The sequence below is a fragment of the Microplitis demolitor genome, chromosome 8, assembly GCF_026212275.2.
Source record: "Microplitis demolitor isolate Queensland-Clemson2020A chromosome 8, iyMicDemo2.1a, whole genome shotgun sequence".
Taxonomy (NCBI): domain Eukaryota; kingdom Metazoa; phylum Arthropoda; class Insecta; order Hymenoptera; family Braconidae; genus Microplitis; species Microplitis demolitor.
In genome coordinates, this window is record NC_068552.1 from 18,389,715 (window position 1) to 18,409,323 (window position 19,609).

Here is a 19,609-nt window from a genome sequence, read left to right on the forward strand (position 1 = left end):
TATCACTTAAAAAATCATACATATGTATATATGTTGTTTTACATTTTGGTCAGCAAGTTTACGAGATTACATGTCTATGTACACATTTTTAGTGATTGTTCTTTAACAATCTACTAATGACAATTCGATAAGAGGTTTAGTAAATGAGATACTGGGTCTCCTCGGTGCTGGCAGTGTTGATAGACGATGTACCAGTCTTATCTTTACGGCATTTGTTACCGGAAACATCTGTATCTTTGTTTCTCCATTTGAGCGGATTATTATGGCCCCGTACAGATGGGCTTTATCACTCTTGTCTCTATCTCCATTTAGGACGACAATTCTTCTTTTACTTTTTTGTCATTAGTAACTTTTACAAGACACATTTAAATATTCAAAATTACGTTACTTCTACCACCTAATTAAATAAAAGATTACTGATTGCTCATCTGAAATGTTTATTTTCTCAACTGGTACAACAACCGCAGCGTGACAATGACAAAGACAATGTTAATTAGTGTGGTGATGAAAGAAGAACACTCGTGATGCATAAAAATATTGTTTAAGATCGCTTGGTATGTCCATGATTGATCAAAGCGCCGCTATAAAGTTATATATACATATATGTATATATTTGATGTGCATGTGTGCCGTAAGGCGCGCGATCGCCTCACGCGTACTTTAAACCTTATTGTTTCAATTGGCTTCCTCTCAATCTCATATATGTATATATATATATATATATACCCATATATGTACATACTTTAAGTAAGAGCGTAAGCTTCGATTCACGACTCTTTACATAGTCTGTTTCACATTCTCTCGACAATACTTTTTATTAATATTTAAGATAATAATCCAACACTTGCTGTAAAATATATAAATATATATTAGTATTATTATGATAATATATTTTAAAATGAGTAATTGGGTAATAAGTGATTGGATTTCATTTAAAAGGTTTTTAAAGTTAATAAAAAAGCTGCACAAATCAATGTGACCATTCGTCGTGGCAGAGACGAGGATGTAAAGGGGGGAGAAGAGCGTTGGCGTCGGATACTATTATTAGTATGCAGCTGCCGAGGAATTACTGAATGAAAACGATGTACGTCTCGAAACAATACTATAGGTAAAAGATTTACCGGGAGTACTTTTTTTACAATGTGATTATCGGAAGGAGAGATTCGAAATCTGTCAAAATATATACATGATGTATGATGTATAAGTTGACATATGGGCACGTCAATGCACATTAATATTTAAATGTTTGCTCTGCAAAGCGTTGCCTCATCTCGCCACTTTATCAGGATTATTTGTTTTCACATGTATGTTATCACATGATGTAGAAGTATATGAATAAGATTCATCTTGCGGTCCAATCGAAATCCATCGAGTTTATGACGCACATCAATTACTAGAAGTCGTGTATCATCAATTATTCTTTATAGCGGATGAAACAAACTCTTCATAGTTTAAGTCTGTATCTCTCACGCTCATTCCCTCCAATCGGTCTTATCTTGTACATTCTCTAGATGTATATGTATATGTATGAGTATTGTGCTCTTTGCTTAATAATAAAATTAATTATGTTATATAGATTTGTATTGAAATAGAGAGCACTGGTAGTAATTGTTCTGTATCGTGAAACCAGGAAGGATGAGGAAAAAGAGAAAAGTTTTATGTGGATATATATGAGTTGTTTGAACGATCGTTACATCTATAGATGAAATATAGCCGAGCAGGGTGGATGATAATTTAGCTTTGTGTTATGTACAATGTACAAGGAAGACACTATCACCCTGAAGATGAGAGACGTCCCTGGTTGATCTTCACAATCGGGTCCAGCGGATGACGCGGCAACCGTCTCGAAGGGCCACGGAGATCTCCGAGTATGTGTTTGTTGTAGCCTTGGTGGGGTTGCCTCCTCTGAGTGGGAGTATATGGTTCATCCAACAGGGAGTAGATATCCTCACACACTCTCACATTATTTCCCCGGCGATATCTTCTCTCCCCCCTGTTTTGTTGCCGCCCATTAGGCGCCGCCACGGCGTGATTCGCAACTGTGTTTCTTTATCTCATTCGGCTGGACGCACACCGATCTGCTTTCTCTTTCTATCCACCGCGTGCTCTGTTGTCTCTTCCTATAAATGTATGTGTGATCTGCCAATTCGTTTTTCATTCCCAAATCCTTTCTTACTACTGTGTCCGCATCGATAATTCTCAAAACAGAATATTTATTATCCTCTTTAAACATTATACTCCACACGTGAGAATACTTGAGAGAAAAATACGAAAAATACTTTTCTTTATTTTATTTTTTACATTTTTCTTCGCTTAATGTTTAAAGGAAGTGGAAAAAAAATACTCAAAGGTATAGATTTAAACTCGTAAGATGCGTCAAGAGCCAAGGGGGTCCATCATTTACATTTTACTGGCAATTCTCGCTATACCTACATAACTCCTCGACGTAGTCGTAAAACGAAAATTTCGTGGACAAAAACCTGACCTCTCGAACAACTGTGCGCCATGTGTGTACCACTTGTGTCCTCTGTCCGTCTCGTTTCTCTTATACTTACTCACCCCCTATTTTTCCACCGATATGTGCCTTTAAGTTGCTGTCGTCTTTTTTTAGATTTTTTTTAACGTACACTACATAGATCCGTGTTTCAGCACCTATAACACAAGAATCTTTAGCCCGAGAAACTAACACGCATTGACTTGGTTTAGTTTATGTATACCTTTTTTTTGAGCTCCAGACCAGAGTCTTCTACCCAGCGGAGGTCTCGTGTTTTTTTTCATTTCTCATCTTCTTTTTCATATAACATAACATGCCGTACCTTCCCTTCCTCCCCTCAAACGTCTGCCACCACACTGCGGGCAATAAAGTCAGCTTATCTCATTGCAAAGGCGTATTCTCGATGATATTTTCAACGCTGCTTCACGTGACTCTTGTCAATGAAAACCAAGTGATCCTTCTCTTCTTTATGTCTGTCTTGGAACAATAAAACGCTTCGTTAAAACTCAAGAGAGCACAACACTATAAAAATGTGTGTATTGTGTGTCGTTCACTTGAAAGCTTTACCTCTTGTCAACATCCGCTTTCCTCCACACCAATACCATCATGTCATTTTTATATATTATATATATATATATATACTTACCAGACTTAACTAGATATGCGATATGTATACTGTCTCCAGCTTCAACATTTAACGTCGAAATTTGATATGCCAGAGAGAACAAGGTGCAATAGCGAAAAATTAAAGCATGTTTAATGACAAACTGTTGGTAACAAAGCTGGGTCGGGGCTATCATCGTCAACTTTATATACATATAACGAGGGGCTGCAAATATTTACTCACTAGACCCAGACTGCTCGTGAAAATCCTTCCAAGTAAACCTACACTTATATACCAGTAGCCGTTTGACACACGTTTAGTTGTTCTCCTTGTAAATAAAGTCCTTTCTACCTAATCATTCATCCATTATTTCATACATTTCAGCTACAACGTTTGCGGTAGTTTTAGTGCACATGCTACTTTTATGATTTTTTGGGCAATAAAAAAAAAATTACCGTCATTCTGGGTAGAAAACCAATTAATTTTTGTAAACTATAAAAAAGAAAAAAAAAAAAAATGAAAAAGTCATTTTTGTATGTTAAAAATTTGAAAAAAAAAAAAAAAAAAAAAAAAAAAATGTAAATCAAGCATTGAAAATTTGAATTACGACGATTGCTGACAGGAAATGCAACAAAGTATATTTTTCAATAAATGTAGAGTTTGAAGGTTTTTTTGTGAGAGCAACGATATGTTTATAATGATAATAATAATAATATGAAAATATTAAAGCACACAATGGAAACAATATAAATTAAATGTAAATAGCAAGTAGACATTGTGTACCAGGTGAATCGATATATGAAATTCGCACACGGGGGTCGACAGATTGAATGATTCGAGAGAGGGCGACTCGAGAGGTTTGTGAGACAAAAAGCTAAGGGAGAGACACAGTACAGTACGTGGAGTAAATTGAGCACGGGAACGAAACGTGTGTTCACCTATAGACCCTGTCTGTATACCCAGGGGCCTTGGTCACCATATGGGCAACAGCCCGAGGTCTGTGTACACCTCCATACTTTATTGCTGTCTCACTTGTTCTCTAGTTAAATCCAGTATATATTTGTATGCGGGCTAGGTCAGATTTTACGGGCGCAACGCGTACCACCCGAAAGAGCTCTCCACGCTTGCTAGTTATATTCCTTTTGCTTTGACGAAACAATGTATACACAAAAACGTGTGCGCACCCGCTCTCACGGGAACGGTTTGTTCCTTCTATTCGTTTCTCTCTTCCTATTTCTATATCGCTCGCGGGCCCTCTTTCATCATCAGCATCAGCATACACACATGTACCAACTCTGCTGCCCACGTTAATTCGAGTCCCATGTGAAAATACATACCATTTATTATTATTATTATATCCCGTATAGATAAATTTAAATGCTGCCTTTTTTCTACAGAAAAAAAAATATATACGAAAATAAATAAATAATAAAATAGATGATTTATAAATGTTTTTCTGAACCAATGAAATAATCTTTTTATGTTTTAAAGCATTAATGAGTTAACCCATCAGTCGTATGTGTGACTGTACTTATTATAAGAATTTTTTTTAACTTGGAGTTGAGGCTGGTATGGAGGTCTGGTTTCAATCAGCCCATGTCGACCACCTCATGTCGACACGTACCAGATAACGGTTTGAACTTTCCTCTTATAATATATATAATATAATATCCTATCTGTCGAGTTCTCATTTCAGAAGTAATTAATTCTGAGAAGAGAGTTGTGTAGGTGAACCAGCTTTAAATCTTATGGCCTCCAACTTGGCTAACAGAGTACTTTACTTGCTAAGTAACTTAATCGATCCATAAACTTTGTTATTCTGCGTATCAAGGTGTCGTCTACTACCTCGGCTCGATACACTATTCTTGCTCTTGTATATATATATGTATATAAATATATATAATAATAACATAATACGCACTCTGCACTATTTCAAGTAAACACCGCAATATCTACCTTGGAAAAAAATATTAGATAAGAATAATATAAGCAAAGATATATTAATTCATCATCGCTACATAAGTAATCTTAATGACGCAATAGAATCCAGATTACTCACTCGACATCCGGAATTCGATACCAATAACATTTCTTCAGAGCTCATAACACTTTTTACGTATATACTTTAAGTCTTCTTGTAAAAGAGAAATAAAAATATAATTTTTTACCATGAAACGAAACGTATATAAATATGCTTACACTGTAAAACATCCAGAGTGATGTGGATTTTATTTCAACCCATATTTACTTCGATCTAGAGATTTAGCATCAAAATAAACTCCCTTTCGGAGTGAATGAATTAAAAATCCTCCTGATTTGATCTGCATCAATCTGCGGATTCTTTGCAGCATATGCAAATCTGGTGAAAATAAAATAAAAAAAACCTGTACAGACTGTTCATTTGATCAGCAGTAAGCTACAATTGAATGCTCTGATGCCACAATGGTACATTGATAACACCGAGTAACAATACTGCGGCGTTAATCCCGTTTGATCTTTGCGAAACATTTAGGACTCAGTTGGCAGTGCAGAAGGTGCAGTCTCTGTGCAGCTTTATTCCAAATGGATATTGGATATTGGTTATATGGCGTACGAATAGAGAAATGAAAGGGAGAGACAGACAGACAGTCAGGCAGAATCGTCAGCAGGGGTATAGTATAGTAAGCAAATCGGGCAAAGAAGGATGCTGAAGTACGAGGGGGGTAGTAGACTCGTGGCCACACGGTCGGCAATCACGAGGGGGTAACGCAAAGCTAAGCCAGTAATGCAATAACTCGAATAGATGGGCATGCAGGCGGAAAGAACACGATTCACCCCACGATCCGCTCTCTACACTGCGTATATTCGATCGACGGACAAAGAAAGGTAGATGCTATATACACAAAATATGTATACCTATATATTGTTTAAGGGCATACATATATATACCAAGTAGGACCACGTTCAACAGTCCCCTTGTGGAAATAGAGGGTGAGTTAACATTTTTACCCGGATTTTGGCTTTCCAGGTGATGCTGATCCCGATGCTGATTAATACGTTGGCTACATTACTTACGTGCATTTGCACTAATTGAACGAATTAAAATTTCATTAACTTTTATTGATTGTACGATATGACGAACTCGCATATGTATTTTCGTTAGTGATCTCATTTGTAAATTGTCTTGGACAGATGATTTACCTCACCCCTACAGAGCATTTGACAATTTTCTCGGTATTACACTTTAGGATCTTAAATAATAATAATAAAAAAAAAAAAAAAAAAAAAAAGAAATATATAAATTAAATAAATACATGAGAATGGGCATGTGAAACAAGCGGGTACTGGTATAGTACAAGCCAACAGACTTGTCTCGGCGCGTTTACACCAATTTATAGTGCTCACCGCCGGTGAGTATCTCAATTAAACAATTACTGTTAAATTGAGGGATTCCCACACCGCTATGCCCGTATATACAATAGATTAGTCGGAAGAATTAAGCAACAGTCACAATCCTCCTCACCTACCTCATTGGTGACTGATGCGTGCGTGTGTGTGTGCGTGTGTGTATTTATATTGAGTGAGGTATATAAACTACACTTTAAGTATAAAACATTCTACATCACTCCAGTTGTGCGATACCCATCTGCGGGTCCTCAATTGATGGTAATCCACAGTTAACTTTATTCTCATGATGATGGAGCCCGCACTCTCCTCTAGCTTACCATCAATCGTCTAATTTCGACGTCAGGTATAACTGCCGACGTAATTGATTCAATTGATATCGCTTTTAAACCTGGTGGTAATAAAAAAAAATTAAACATCCATAAATAAATAAATTATTATTATTTTTATTGGTATTATTGTAGTTACTGAAATAAAAATAATGACGGAATGAAAATAGAATTCATTGACATTAAAAATAATTCACATTTAAGGACACACGTTCCGATAATAATAAATAGAAATAAGATGAGAATGAGATGAGTGTGACAGTAAAAATTTTGGTGGTACGATGAGAGGGTTGACGAGAGTCACCCTTGCACACACCACTGCGTCAGTATTTAAACGTAGGGAATATTATATCCTGGACTAGACGACGTCTGTTGGGGGACAGGAGAGTAAACGACGTGGAGATTTACTGCAAAAGAGTAAAAGAGATGGAAAAACAAAATAAAAAGGAAAAAAAAAAAATAAAGTAAAGAATATATGAGGGGGCGAAATCGGGGTGACCCATTGTACTCAGGTGTGAGGCGTGTGCAGCCACGGGGAGATGAGCTCGAGGCTAAATGAGAATTATGAGAGAGAAAGAAAGAAAAGGTGGATTTGCACACGCGGCACGAGTCGTCTCGACAAAGGGATGGAACAGATTGGAAGCCATTCATTCATTCGTTTCGTTCAGTTCCATAGAGTACCGAGTTTCTCACTTTTCCTTTTTTTTTCCTTCTTACTCAGGATTACAGAATTCGCAACAACAGAGAGTGAATGCAACAGTTCATATATAGACGTATTTATACATACATATATATATACATATATTAACCCTTCATCTCTTTCTCCACAAATCTGGTGCTTGTTATCTACATTTGTACTTCTGTAGCATTGTTACATACATTCATTTCTGAAACACAATAACTCCGCATTGTATTATACTAAATATATAATAATATATTCCATAAATTATTTAAATGCTACATAATATATGCTGTACTTAGTGTAAACAAATTAAATCAAGGATTTATATGGGTATTAATAATTTTAATCCAATACAAATTATAAATATAATCAGTTGAGTGATCCCAGTGTAGTGTAAGATATATTTAAGAGCGGGTGTATATGTATATATATGTAATATAGATATAAATAAAATGAGTAAGAGAAAATGTCAACAATAAAAAGCTCCAGGGAGAGAATCAGCCAAGCATAGGAAGAAAAGAAAATATAGTCGTGGAAATACGAAAGAGTAGCGCCACGTGCCATAGAGTTTTCTGGTTAAATTTTATTCTCCTTTTTCCATGCGTTCATTCTTTATCATCTGCGCCCCTGTACTACACATCCACCTCACCCGCACACACTATTTCGTAAACTGTTAGTGTGTGTGCGCACTGGGAAAAAGAGTACGTAGCATGTGAGTAAAGTTACCTTTACCGCGGTTACTATTTCTCTATTGTATCACTACACTTACCAGTAGAATAGTATAGCGCTGGGGATATGCTAGGAAAGTGTGCTGGGATCTTGTCTTGCTCGCACACATTTAGTCACAGCTTCCCTTAGTAAGATTGTCGCGTGACTCACCCATATGTAGCTCCCATCCATTGGCGTCGGCGAGTCATTTTTCATCTCTATCACCAGTGTAGTCATCCAACACAGCTATTTTATTCTTCCATCTCCTATAGAGCTTTTTATATTATTTTTTTAAAAATATCCCTGTCAGTATGTGTGTCGAATATCATTGACTCCATAGCTCTAGAAAGTTTATCTTAATAACTCAATGTCACTTCTTGTGAGTTCTTTACGAGCTCGTAAAAAAATATCTGTAAATTATTACATTACGTTTAAAAAATATAAATGATAAAATATTAATTTCTTATAATGTTTAGTATAAATTCTATGTACAAGATTGACAATTCTCCTGATTCTACGTCAATGCGTACTTACTCTATGCATCAATTCCAGTAGTAGCTTGTTATGTGTATTTGTGTCTTTACAGCATCCAGAGTGTATGAGATGAGTATAGAGATGAGAGACCGCCAGTGGGAGAGATAGATGCTGAAGAAGGACCAGAAGAAGATAAGGAGAAGCGACTTGGATATAGACCCCTATATGACATCATCCCCTTCTATTCCTGAACGTCGTTTCGCTGGGTGACTTCTGTCGCCTAACTCTCCAAATATACCCCTCTGTTCTTATATCTATATATACATATATATTGAAGGTCCAGAGCTTGGACCGCCACCTCCCTTTACCTTTAATCTTTATCAATCCGTCCAGCCGAGCGTCCGAAAGAGAACGCCGAGCGGACGCCACCGTGCATTACTCACGCCCGATAGCGTTTCCCTTCTTCTCCTGGACTATTCACTACGACTACATTCGCCATACAGCCACACAGCACAATATCCTTCTCTTATTTTATTTTATTACTTTCTCTCAGCCATCCGGATCTTCATCTCTCACACATCCTACTCGTTTGCTTTTTTCCCATACATCCGTGCCATGATACCCGATTTTTTCTCATGTCGTCATCAGACCCTTCCCAATAACTTGAAAGAAAAAAAACAATAAATAAAACATTTGTACATATATTTTCTTATATTTTATGATTAAAAATAGATGTAGTGAGATAGACAAGTGATCATCAAATCCTGGTTGGTACTCCATTTTACAAACCTGGATCAGATAATTACAGGGCACGAATCCGGAGAGTAGGATCCAGGATTAGGGTCCACAACAAATTTGGCTAATGATTATTAGGGGTGGGTGTACACACCTGAGTCCTTGAAAAAGGAAGCAGGTTTGACAGGTGGGTGGAGCTTGAGACAGTAGAGTATCCCCACCAACAGGCCACACCTACTATCGATCATTTTATTTAACTTTCTGTAAGTATTTCTTAATAACTTGCGGTCAACCTCCAGCACTCGGCTGATACAAGACGCCGAGTCTCTCCCTTAAATTAAAATATAATTATCAAAACTATTTTCTTCTTTATCTTGTTTTTTTATTACTTACCACTAAGCGAAGTCGTAAATTTGATGATGGGTTTTTTCAGCTGAAAATAACTCGAGAATTATTTTATCCGTTTATTTTTTAATAAATTATCCCCGATATAGAAACGCTTAGAGATATGAGATAAGGTGGGTTATATGTATTATAGCTGAAATAAATTTATATATATTATGAATATCAGCGCACAGTCAATCATACATTCAGGATGTATGAAAAGATTATTTTTACCCCGTAGTGACGCATAAAATATTACGCGGTTAATATTTTTTTACCTTATACTTATTCAGGATGTTAAAATGACAACGTGGGCGAAGGAAATGTATTATCTCTCTGTCAACAACATGTAGAATATTTTTTTTTTCGGATAAAAAATATAACCGCCAGACAAAAGTTTTTGTTTTTTAAAATAAACTTTCTTTGTGTCTCTGGTTTAATTAAATTTAAATTATTTCGAAATTAAACTGACTATCCGTCATCTTTGTTTTGAAAAATATTTTTCAACTAGAGTTTTATCGACCGCATATAAATATAATCGATTATCGATTATACCTGTTAGTAAATTTGAAAAAGGCGGCAAAAATTTTTAAAAAATTCAAATAAAAGTTAAAATTTCTTTTTGTTTGAATTTGAAAATTAAAAAGCAAAAATTTGAATTAAATGAAATTGTTATTTATTTTTATTTAGTTATCGGTACATTTTTTGTTATATAAATAAATGTGATTTAAAAATACAAAAATTCTTAGTAAACTATATAGAGAACAAAAATTTTTTTTTGTATATTTACTTAAAATATCTTAATGCCAAGGCACTTTTTGATCATTTATTTACTGGAATGTTTTTTATTTAATTTTCAATAAAATATAAAAATGACATACATGAATAAATACATCATTGCTTAAATATTTTATAAATTTTTATATAATAAATGTTAGTATTTAGAAACATAAATTAGTGGATTTAAAAATATATATTAAGTTAGAATCATACAAGCTCGATTAATCTTTTAACTTTTGTTTTAAATTTTTCAAATAAAATATTTTTTTTTTTAATTTCCTCTTATTTACGCACAAATTTATAAAAAAAACTTCGTGTTGCATTTAATTTTTAGTTAAAACAATTTTTTTTTTTAATTTTTTGTCAATATATTTAGTCATTGATTAGATAACTTCCGGTTAAATATATTGCTATAATTAAAACACTTAAAAGTATAAGTATAAAAAAAATTAAGTAGAATGCTTGTTATTTTTTTTTTTTTTTTACATAAATAGAACAATTTACAAAACTATTCTATGAAATGACAAAACTATTGCATCAAGCAATAGTTAAAAATAATGTGACGTTAAATGATCTAAAAATTATTTTCAATATTATTAATACTAGGAGCTGGAGTGAGACGCGGTGTGCTAGTGAGTTTAGGACTCGAAGGGTCTCTTAAACTTGGAGTAGCACGCGGAGTGTTGGGAGAATGTTTGCGTGACGGTTTGACAGGTGTCCCGGGTTTTCTTCTCAACCTGCGGGACTCAATAGTCTCCGACAAAAGTGTGCTCCTGAGTTCATCTCTCCCAGCCAAATGCTCTTGAAACTCTTGATACTGTTGCAGTGTCTTGGAACTATTTGTTGAATCTTCAATATTTATAGTTTTGTTTCCCAATTTATTGGGAGTTTTTCTCAAGCTTTTACTAGCGGTGTCTGCCGAGGGAATCAGCTTCCGCGCCACCTGAATATAAACAAAAAATGAAATAGTAAATTAATTATTTATTATTGGGAGATTAAAAATAAGGAAAATAATTCAAACTTTTGCTTGGCCACTACGACGAATTTTTGAGCCACATACTTTAGCCGGGCGCACGTTCTCGCTATTGGATGTAATACGAGGTCTTGTTACTCGGGTGAAAGGCGAATGATCAGAAAGTTTACGTTTTATGGATGTGTTTGATCGTAAACTTATTGCTGAGCTAGGTGTGCGACGTGATGCACTCAATGCACCAGGTGTTCGTCGGGATACGCTCATACCAGGGCGCGGTGTTCTTCTTGACGCACTCAGTGGTGTCTTTTTTAAATTACTTTTGTCGTCTTTTAACTTGGCCTGACGTAAATTAAATAATAACACATTAACAATTTTATTATTTATAACTCTAGTTTATATTTCCGAGAGAGTTAGAGAAATTTAGTGACAGCCATATCCTTAATTTAAAATTAAGTTGAAAATTAGTTGTTACTGAAAATTAGGGTCAGTAGAAAAATTTTTTGAGGCGTCTCGTGCTCAGAACAGGCTTTGAGTGCAGAAAAGAGAGTTGTGATTTCAGAATAAGCTCAGATTAATTAAAGCGAATGGAGATTTGTGCTTAGAATTGGTTAAAATTGAAGCAGTTAGAAGATTTGTACTTGAAACAGGTTGAGATTGAAGAAATTTAGGTTCCAAATTCCCCGATCGGAAGTTTCAGACAGACTCAGACAAAACTTCAGTAGTCGTGTAATCAACTGCGGGTTGTCAATAATAAAAAAAATTACCGTTTCTACTTTAAGTTTTTCCAATTCAGATTTTAGTTTCTCGTGTTCCTGTTCTATGTACTCAGAAATGGTTAATCCGGAGATTTTAAATGGCTTGCGATATTTTTTCTCGTATTCAGCTACCAGCTCATTCAATTGAGTGACAAGTTTCGGTAAGTTCTAAACAAAGTTGATATTAATTAGCAATGCTAGTAATTAAAACAACTATTATAATTACTATGAAAGTAGTGTACCTTGTTACAGGCCTTGCGGATTTTTTCATCAGCAAGGAGTTGCCCTCCGCGGTTGTGGAAGCGATCTGGATCCTCGGAACGACGCTGGATCTCTTTCATCTGACCCCATGTCTCTTCCCACTTCTCCAACAAATCATAGATTTTCTTATTCTCTTCGTAATGCTGACGTAGACGTTCTATTTCAATTTCGTGTATCCTGAGCATATCTTCAGTGAATATTTTCGAATTGAAAAATGTGAAATCATCACGCTCTTCTTTACTCAGCTTGCATACGTCCCACCAGTGCTGGATGTCTACACGTAATTTTTCAATGAACTTGGAAATGTTCTCCAATCGTAGTTCCTGGACTTTTCTTATTTCTTTTTGCAACTAAAACACACTTTATTTTATTTACAAGCTAAAAAAATTTTTTAGAAAAATAAAATATTAACTCACGGCATTGAGAGTTGGAATATCGTAGCCAGAGTGAATTGCAAGAAATTCTTGGCATTTTTCCTCTGGTATTTCCAAAAACTTCCAAAGTTTTATCAACTCTTGGCGCTTTTTTTTAGCGTCTTCTTTAGCAGCTTGAAGCTGTTCCTCAATGTCGCTGTGAAGATCGCGCAATTTTTTCATATTACTAGTAGAAAAAATAAAATTCTCATAATCGTGACAAACTATACGTTCAAATTCAAGTGACGGTACATGTGCCATCTCGTTCATCATGGCCATTATCGACAATCGCATTTCCTTAAAAGTTGCTTTGTTCGCATTCAGCTCAGCCTCTTGCTTTGCTAAATTGTCTTCAAAAGCTGCCATTTCATCTTCACTCGGCACACTCTTGTGGAAGCCCCGCGGCTGCATCCCCAGCGCGTCACAGATCTTAGCTTCCTAAAAACAAACAAACAAAATTCTTTTTTACAATTACCTAATCCTCTTTTTTATAAATTAAAATATTTACTTTTGCCAGCAATTTTTTACACTGGGCAATACGTTTATTTTTTATCTCTTCCAATGCTTTGTATTTTTTCTTCAATGTCCCCACTAATTCAATCAATGGTTCCACTTGATGACCATCAACAACAGAGACATCCATATCCAATTCCTGGTACCAATTAATTTTTACCATAAATTATTATTCAAATATTAATATCAATTATTTAAAATAAATATCAATAACTTACCACTTCCATAGCTTTTATTTTCTTACTGATGATTTTAACTTCTTGAACTATTGCACTTTTTTTTTGTTCAGCCTCCTCCACCATATCCACCAACAAATCCTAAAAAAATTCATTTTTTATCATTAATGTCATAAATTATGTCCTGACAAAAAATAATTAAAATTAAAACCCAAAATATACCTCGATGTGATGATCAACATTTTTACTATATTCTGATATCATCCGCTCATCATAACCACACTGGTTCCATATTTCAAACAATACAGGAATCTTGACTTGAACTTTCCTACAAACCTTTTCCACTAGCTCTTTCCTGGGAGAAAAAATAATCAGTAATAAATAATCATCATTTAATGATTAATTATAAGATAAAACGTTAATTATAAATGACAACTAGCACACCGGCAAGCTTTGACGCCTTACCCATTTGTATCACTCATCTTGGATTGTGTTAACTCGTAAAAAATTTAAAAATTATATCATAAATCCACTTTCCAGAAGCTAGATCACGTCGATCAATCATTTATCATCACTAATAATTATTAATACAGTAACTTTTTAAATATTTAATATAAATCCACCTGTCGTTTACTCTGCTCACAATGTACATCAAACATAAAACACCAATAACCGTTTCTCGGCGTTCCAGGGTACAGGTACAAACGTTTTTCTTTTGAATTCCCTTAAATTTATTTCATTGGTCAATTATTTTTTTTTTTTAACAAAACTTGGATGCGCATGCGTGCAAATTGACAACCGCCGCGCCAACTTTGAGAAGTGTCAAAATTTTTAAATCTTCGCACTGGTAAAGAAGAAAATTATATTTGAGGTTAAAAATATTTATCAACAGAATTGTCATCAAAAGGCAGCACCGAGAAATTCTGCAGTAGATTTTCAGACAGAAGACGACTTTTGACATCGTAGGTGTCAAGTCTTTGATATTTTAGTTGATTACTGCTCCAGTGATTCACTAACATTCACCAATACCAATAAAACTGATACGAACACAGATAAAATATATACACATATATTTTATATATTATATATATATATACCGTGTGAAAAAGTGTGGCGGTGATCCCCTGTAGGCTGATATATTCTTATGATATCGTATACACACAAGAGATCTTACCGAAATTAAACGCAAACGTAAGTAAATTTTAAATAAATTTATAATACTACTAAATTAGCATAATTAATATTTACATTACTAATTAATATACATTTATTTATTTACTTATTACTCAATCAATGATAATTTTTTTAATGTCAATCCGCGGCCCTTGTGGTTGCCAAAATGTCCAATTCGTGATTGCAGTGAACGTGCATGCTCATCTAGTTTATTATTTACTTGATAATTATTCAAATTACTCAATTTCTTCAGACATTTTCCCAGTGACGTAATATTTATCGCGTGTTTTTTTTTCGTAATTACTAATGACTGATAGTTAAATTAGAAATTGTAAAGTAGACATAACCCTTTTATTATTTTTTTTTAATTTGAAGGTGGAAGGGGGTAAGGAAACTTACAGTCCGTAGTTTTTTTTTCTCGGGAATTCGAGACGGGAGTGTTTATATTTTTTTTTAGTTTATTATGATTATTATTATTATTTTTTTATTGTGACGTTTAATATTTACGATTTGTAATTTTAGATGTCAACTGGACCTCAACACAAGTATCGTTACAAAAATGTGGGCTTGGACTCACAAGAATTACGTCGTCGTCGTGAGGAAGAAGGAGTACAACTTCGTAAACAAAAACGAGAACAACAATTATCTAAAAGACGTAATGTACCAGCAATTGTTGCTGATGAAGAAAATATTCCGGCCACTGAAGAGTATCCTGTTCTGACACCTCTACCGGTACAGTATTTAAATATTTTATTTTGTTGATTACATAATAATAATAATATTGTAATTATTATTTTATTGTAATTACTTATTAACAGCCAGCACATCCGGTAATTACTAAAGAGATGGTAGAAGCTCTGTACAGTAATAACATAGAAGAGCAGGTATCAGCAACGCAGAAATTCCGTAAACTTTTGTCTCGAGAACCAAATCCTCCAATAGACGAAGTCATACAGACGGGAATCGTACCGCGATTTGTTGAGTTTTTGAAAAACGATTCAAACTGTACGTTGCAATTTGAGGCAGCATGGGCATTGACGAATATTGCCAGTGGTACGTCACCACAGACGCATATGGTAATTGAAGCTGGAGCAGTGCCGACCTTTATCGGATTATTGAGCTCGAATTACGAGGATGTACAGGAACAGGCCGTCTGGGCTCTTGGCAATATCGCTGGTGACAGTCCGGAGTGTAGGGACCATATACTCAACAGTGGTATACTAACACCATTGCTTCAGTTACTTTCCAAGACCACGCGGCTCTCAATGACACGGAATGCCGTCTGGGCGCTGTCAAATCTCTGCCGTGGCAAGAGTCCAGCACCGGTGTTCCAAAAAGTTGCGCCATGTTTGCCTGTACTGGCTCATCTACTCAACCACACAGACTTTGATGTCCTCGCTGACACTTGCTGGGCACTGTCGTACCTCAGCGATGGCCCGAATGAAAAAATCCAGGCTGTCATTGATGCCGGAGTTTGTCGTCGGCTTGTTGAGCTTCTGATGCACGAGCAGCACAATGTTGTCAGCGCGGCACTGCGTGCTGTAGGAAATATTGTCACCGGTGATGACATCCAAACCCAAGTTGTCCTCAACTGCTCAGTGTTGCCATGTTTGTTGCATCTGCTTAACTCTTCGCGCGAGACTGTGAGGAAAGAAGCTTGTTGGACGGTATCCAATATCACTGCAGGAAATCATCAACAAATTCAAGTAAGTTATTTCTTTTATTGACACTTGATATTTTTCTGGTTGATATTTAAATTAATAATTTGTCTGGATTGTAGGCTGTGATTGATGCTAATATTTTCCCTGTTTTGATTGACATACTCGGCAAAGCTGAATTTAAAACTCGCAAAGAAGCCGCATGGGCAATAACAAATGGAACGAGTGGCGGTACACCAGAACAGATTCGTTACTTAGTTCTGCAGGGTTGTATTCCACCGCTCTGTGATTTGCTGACTGTCATGGATCCTAAGATAGTCCAAGTTGCGTTGAATGGACTGGAAAATATACTGAGACTCGGTGAACAAGATGCCAGTCTTCATAATGGTGTCAATCCCTACACGGTGATAATTGAAGAATGCTATGGTAAGATTTGGATTTCGTTAAATAAATTGTAGGACATGATTTTACTCTTTCATTACTTGAGGTAGTACAGTTCATGTCTACTCTTTAATTAGCTGTAGACTGGTAGAAAAGTTTCTAATTACCTTCGGGACTCGGACATTTGAAGAATCTGCTGATGAATATTCTATCAGACATCAGCAAATGATTTAATTTGTACGTGATATTGAAAATTAATTATGGAATTTTTTTTCCAGGCCTAGATAAAATAGAATTTTTGCAATCACATCAAAATATGGAGATTTACAAAAAAGCTTTTGATATAATTGAACTTTACTTCGGTTCTGAAGAGGAAGATTCACGATGTGCGCCATCAGTTGACGCGCAAGGTCAACAATTCCAATTCAATGCTGCTGATTCATCACAATTGCCAGTTCAAAACTTCCAATTTTAATTTTGCATGAGCATGATGATTTATAAAATCATTTAAATATTAGTAATAACAACAACAACATCAATGATAACAGCAACACGTGTTTACGAGTTACAGAGTTCATTCATTTAAATAATATTCGTCGAGTTTAAAATCGTATAATAAAGACCAACGCTAACTTGGATTTGAAAACGTGATAATTATATATTTTACGGTGATCATTGTTTTCATTGTTGAGTTTCTCAGCGTTTTCTCTCCATTGATGAGAATTTAAAAAAAAAATTACTAACAGAAAAAAAAAACAATGACAGCCGTCAATAGTACCCTAAAAAAAATAATTTTAATTTCATTAATTAATTTTTTTTTCCATCTTTCTTTTTATTATCACCTGTTTTCTTATCGTCTTAGCCAAAATATATATTATATTTAAATAGAAATACACAATATTGAAAAACATTTTTTAGACTCGAGATCAGTTCAAAGTCCCAATTATTGACCACTATCACAAGTATGCCAGACATTACATTTTTTTAAACGTATTCTTTTATTTGGAGTCTGTAAAAAAAAATTAATTAAAACATTTTCTATGATCACTCAAACTTACAGTCGTATTATTTCTACGGAATTGCGCAAAATTATTTTTTTGTTTAAAAAATTTAAGTTAATTAAAATATCTAGTGTCAATAATTGGGTCTTTGGCCTATTAATAGAAATTATACTTTCATATAAATTATTTTATACATTTTTTTTTTTGTCACTTTTATCGGTAACGGAACTAAAATCGAAAATCAATACTACACAATTAATTTAAGATTTAAAACAAAAATACTTATAAAAACAAACAAATACTTAACAAAAAAAAAAAAAAAAAAAAAAAAAAAAACTTATACTGTGAAAAAGACTCTGGACACATGTAACTTGTGTGACATGGACTGATGATGCGTATTAACAAGTAATTGGAAATTAAAAGGACTTCTTCAATGACTTTTAGTAGGACGTACGTATTATTATCAACAGGACAAACATAACAATACTAAGTCGATACAAATAACTACGCTACGTAAAAACGGATGTACCCTCATTAGTTAGATACTCTAACGACCAAATTTAATAAATTTTTTACTGTAAATACGAAAATCTCGTGATTTAAAAAAAAGGACTTTTTATACAGACTACCTGTGATAGTCTCGTTTTCATTTAAATATATTTTATTTTTTTTTAACCACTGCATGATTTACATCAGGCGATGATAAAAAAATACCAAAATAAAATAATGAGACCGAGATAAAAAATAAATTATAAATTATATCTAATTACTAGTAATGATAAGGCGAATTTTATTTTTCTTCATTGCAATAAATCATAAGTGCTCTGTATAAAAAGACCGTGACTGTATAAAATGTATTTATTATTTAGGTTCGACATTATATCATTATCATTACTATACTTATTATAAAGAAGAAGCCTATTATTACTATTATGTATACAATTATATTTTTTAGTTATATGCTTTGTCGGCGACAATAAGTCGATTCTCATTGCCAATTTATGATTAAAAATATATATATATATATTTTATAAGATTAATTAATCAATTAGGCATAGACAATATATATATACATACAAATTTTAATTGACAATTAACTAGAAGCAACTTTTTTCTTACTCGGGTTTTATCGTGACACTTGACGATTAAATCATGCAACGTAATTTTTTTTTTTTACATGTTTTTAAAAAAAAAAATAATTGCTGATATTTTTTTTGCTGACATAGATTTTGATCGATTTTTATTTAGAGTTAAAAATAGTTAAATAAATATGATACTGGTTAGCAGACGTCTAATAATTTTTTGATTTTTTTTTGAATGATAAATTATAAAAAAAAAAAATATTTTGAAAAATTGCACATGAAGTTTTTAAAATTTTTTACATGTGCATATTTTTAGTTTTTGTTTTTTTGTAATTGATTTGTTGAAAAAAAAATCTTAAACTTAATTGTCTGCTAACTTGAGAATCATAAATAAATAAGAGCGTAAATTGGCAATGGATAAAAACTAACGATGTGATTAAGACATAAATATTGTCGTGAAATAATACGGGGACTGTTGACTGCTACATAAAACGATAATACAAATACATAAAATTATATAATGTACAACAACAACAACAATAATGATAATAAATATATTATTTACATGAGATCTCTCTACTTGATAAATTTAAAAAACAATAATTGAAACTTTATGTACCCAACACTCAAGTCAATAACACGACATTTT

The 19,609-nt window shown here is 34.0% G+C and overlaps 2 protein-coding genes across 4 annotated transcripts; one reads left to right on the forward strand and one right to left on the reverse strand.

Moving 5' to 3' along the window:
• Window positions 1-10,623: 10,623 nt before the first annotated feature.
• On the reverse strand, window positions 10,624-14,383 carry LOC103572320 (protein regulator of cytokinesis 1). Of its 3 annotated transcripts, none has more exons than XM_008550860.2 (9): window positions 14,131-14,383; window positions 13,888-14,020; window positions 13,708-13,806; window positions 13,485-13,628; window positions 12,980-13,414; window positions 12,545-12,913; window positions 12,312-12,470; window positions 11,635-11,886; window positions 10,624-11,517 (listed from the first exon to the last, which is right to left on the reverse strand). In XM_008550860.2, exons 1-9 carry the CDS (start codon window positions 14,145-14,147, stop codon window positions 11,149-11,151), a joined length of 1,977 nt encoding a protein of 658 aa, XP_008549082.1. In that variant the 5' UTR covers window positions 14,148-14,383; the 3' UTR covers window positions 10,624-11,148. The 3 variants fall into 3 exon arrangements, with proteins under 3 accessions (XP_008549082.1, XP_008549081.1, XP_008549083.1); XM_008550859.2 differs by having other exon boundaries at window positions 11,596-11,886; XM_008550861.2 differs by lacking the exon at window positions 11,635-11,886.
• A 263-nt stretch (window positions 14,384-14,646) lies between these two features.
• LOC103572321 (importin subunit alpha-7) lies at window positions 14,647-19,531 on the forward strand. The gene is made up of 5 exons (XM_008550863.3): window positions 14,647-14,856; window positions 15,361-15,570; window positions 15,657-16,544; window positions 16,619-16,922; window positions 17,156-19,531. Exons 2-5 carry the CDS (start codon window positions 15,361-15,363, stop codon window positions 17,350-17,352), a joined length of 1,599 nt encoding a protein of 532 aa, XP_008549085.1. The 5' UTR covers window positions 14,647-14,856; the 3' UTR covers window positions 17,353-19,531.
• The last annotated feature ends 78 nt before the right edge of the window (window positions 19,532-19,609 follow it).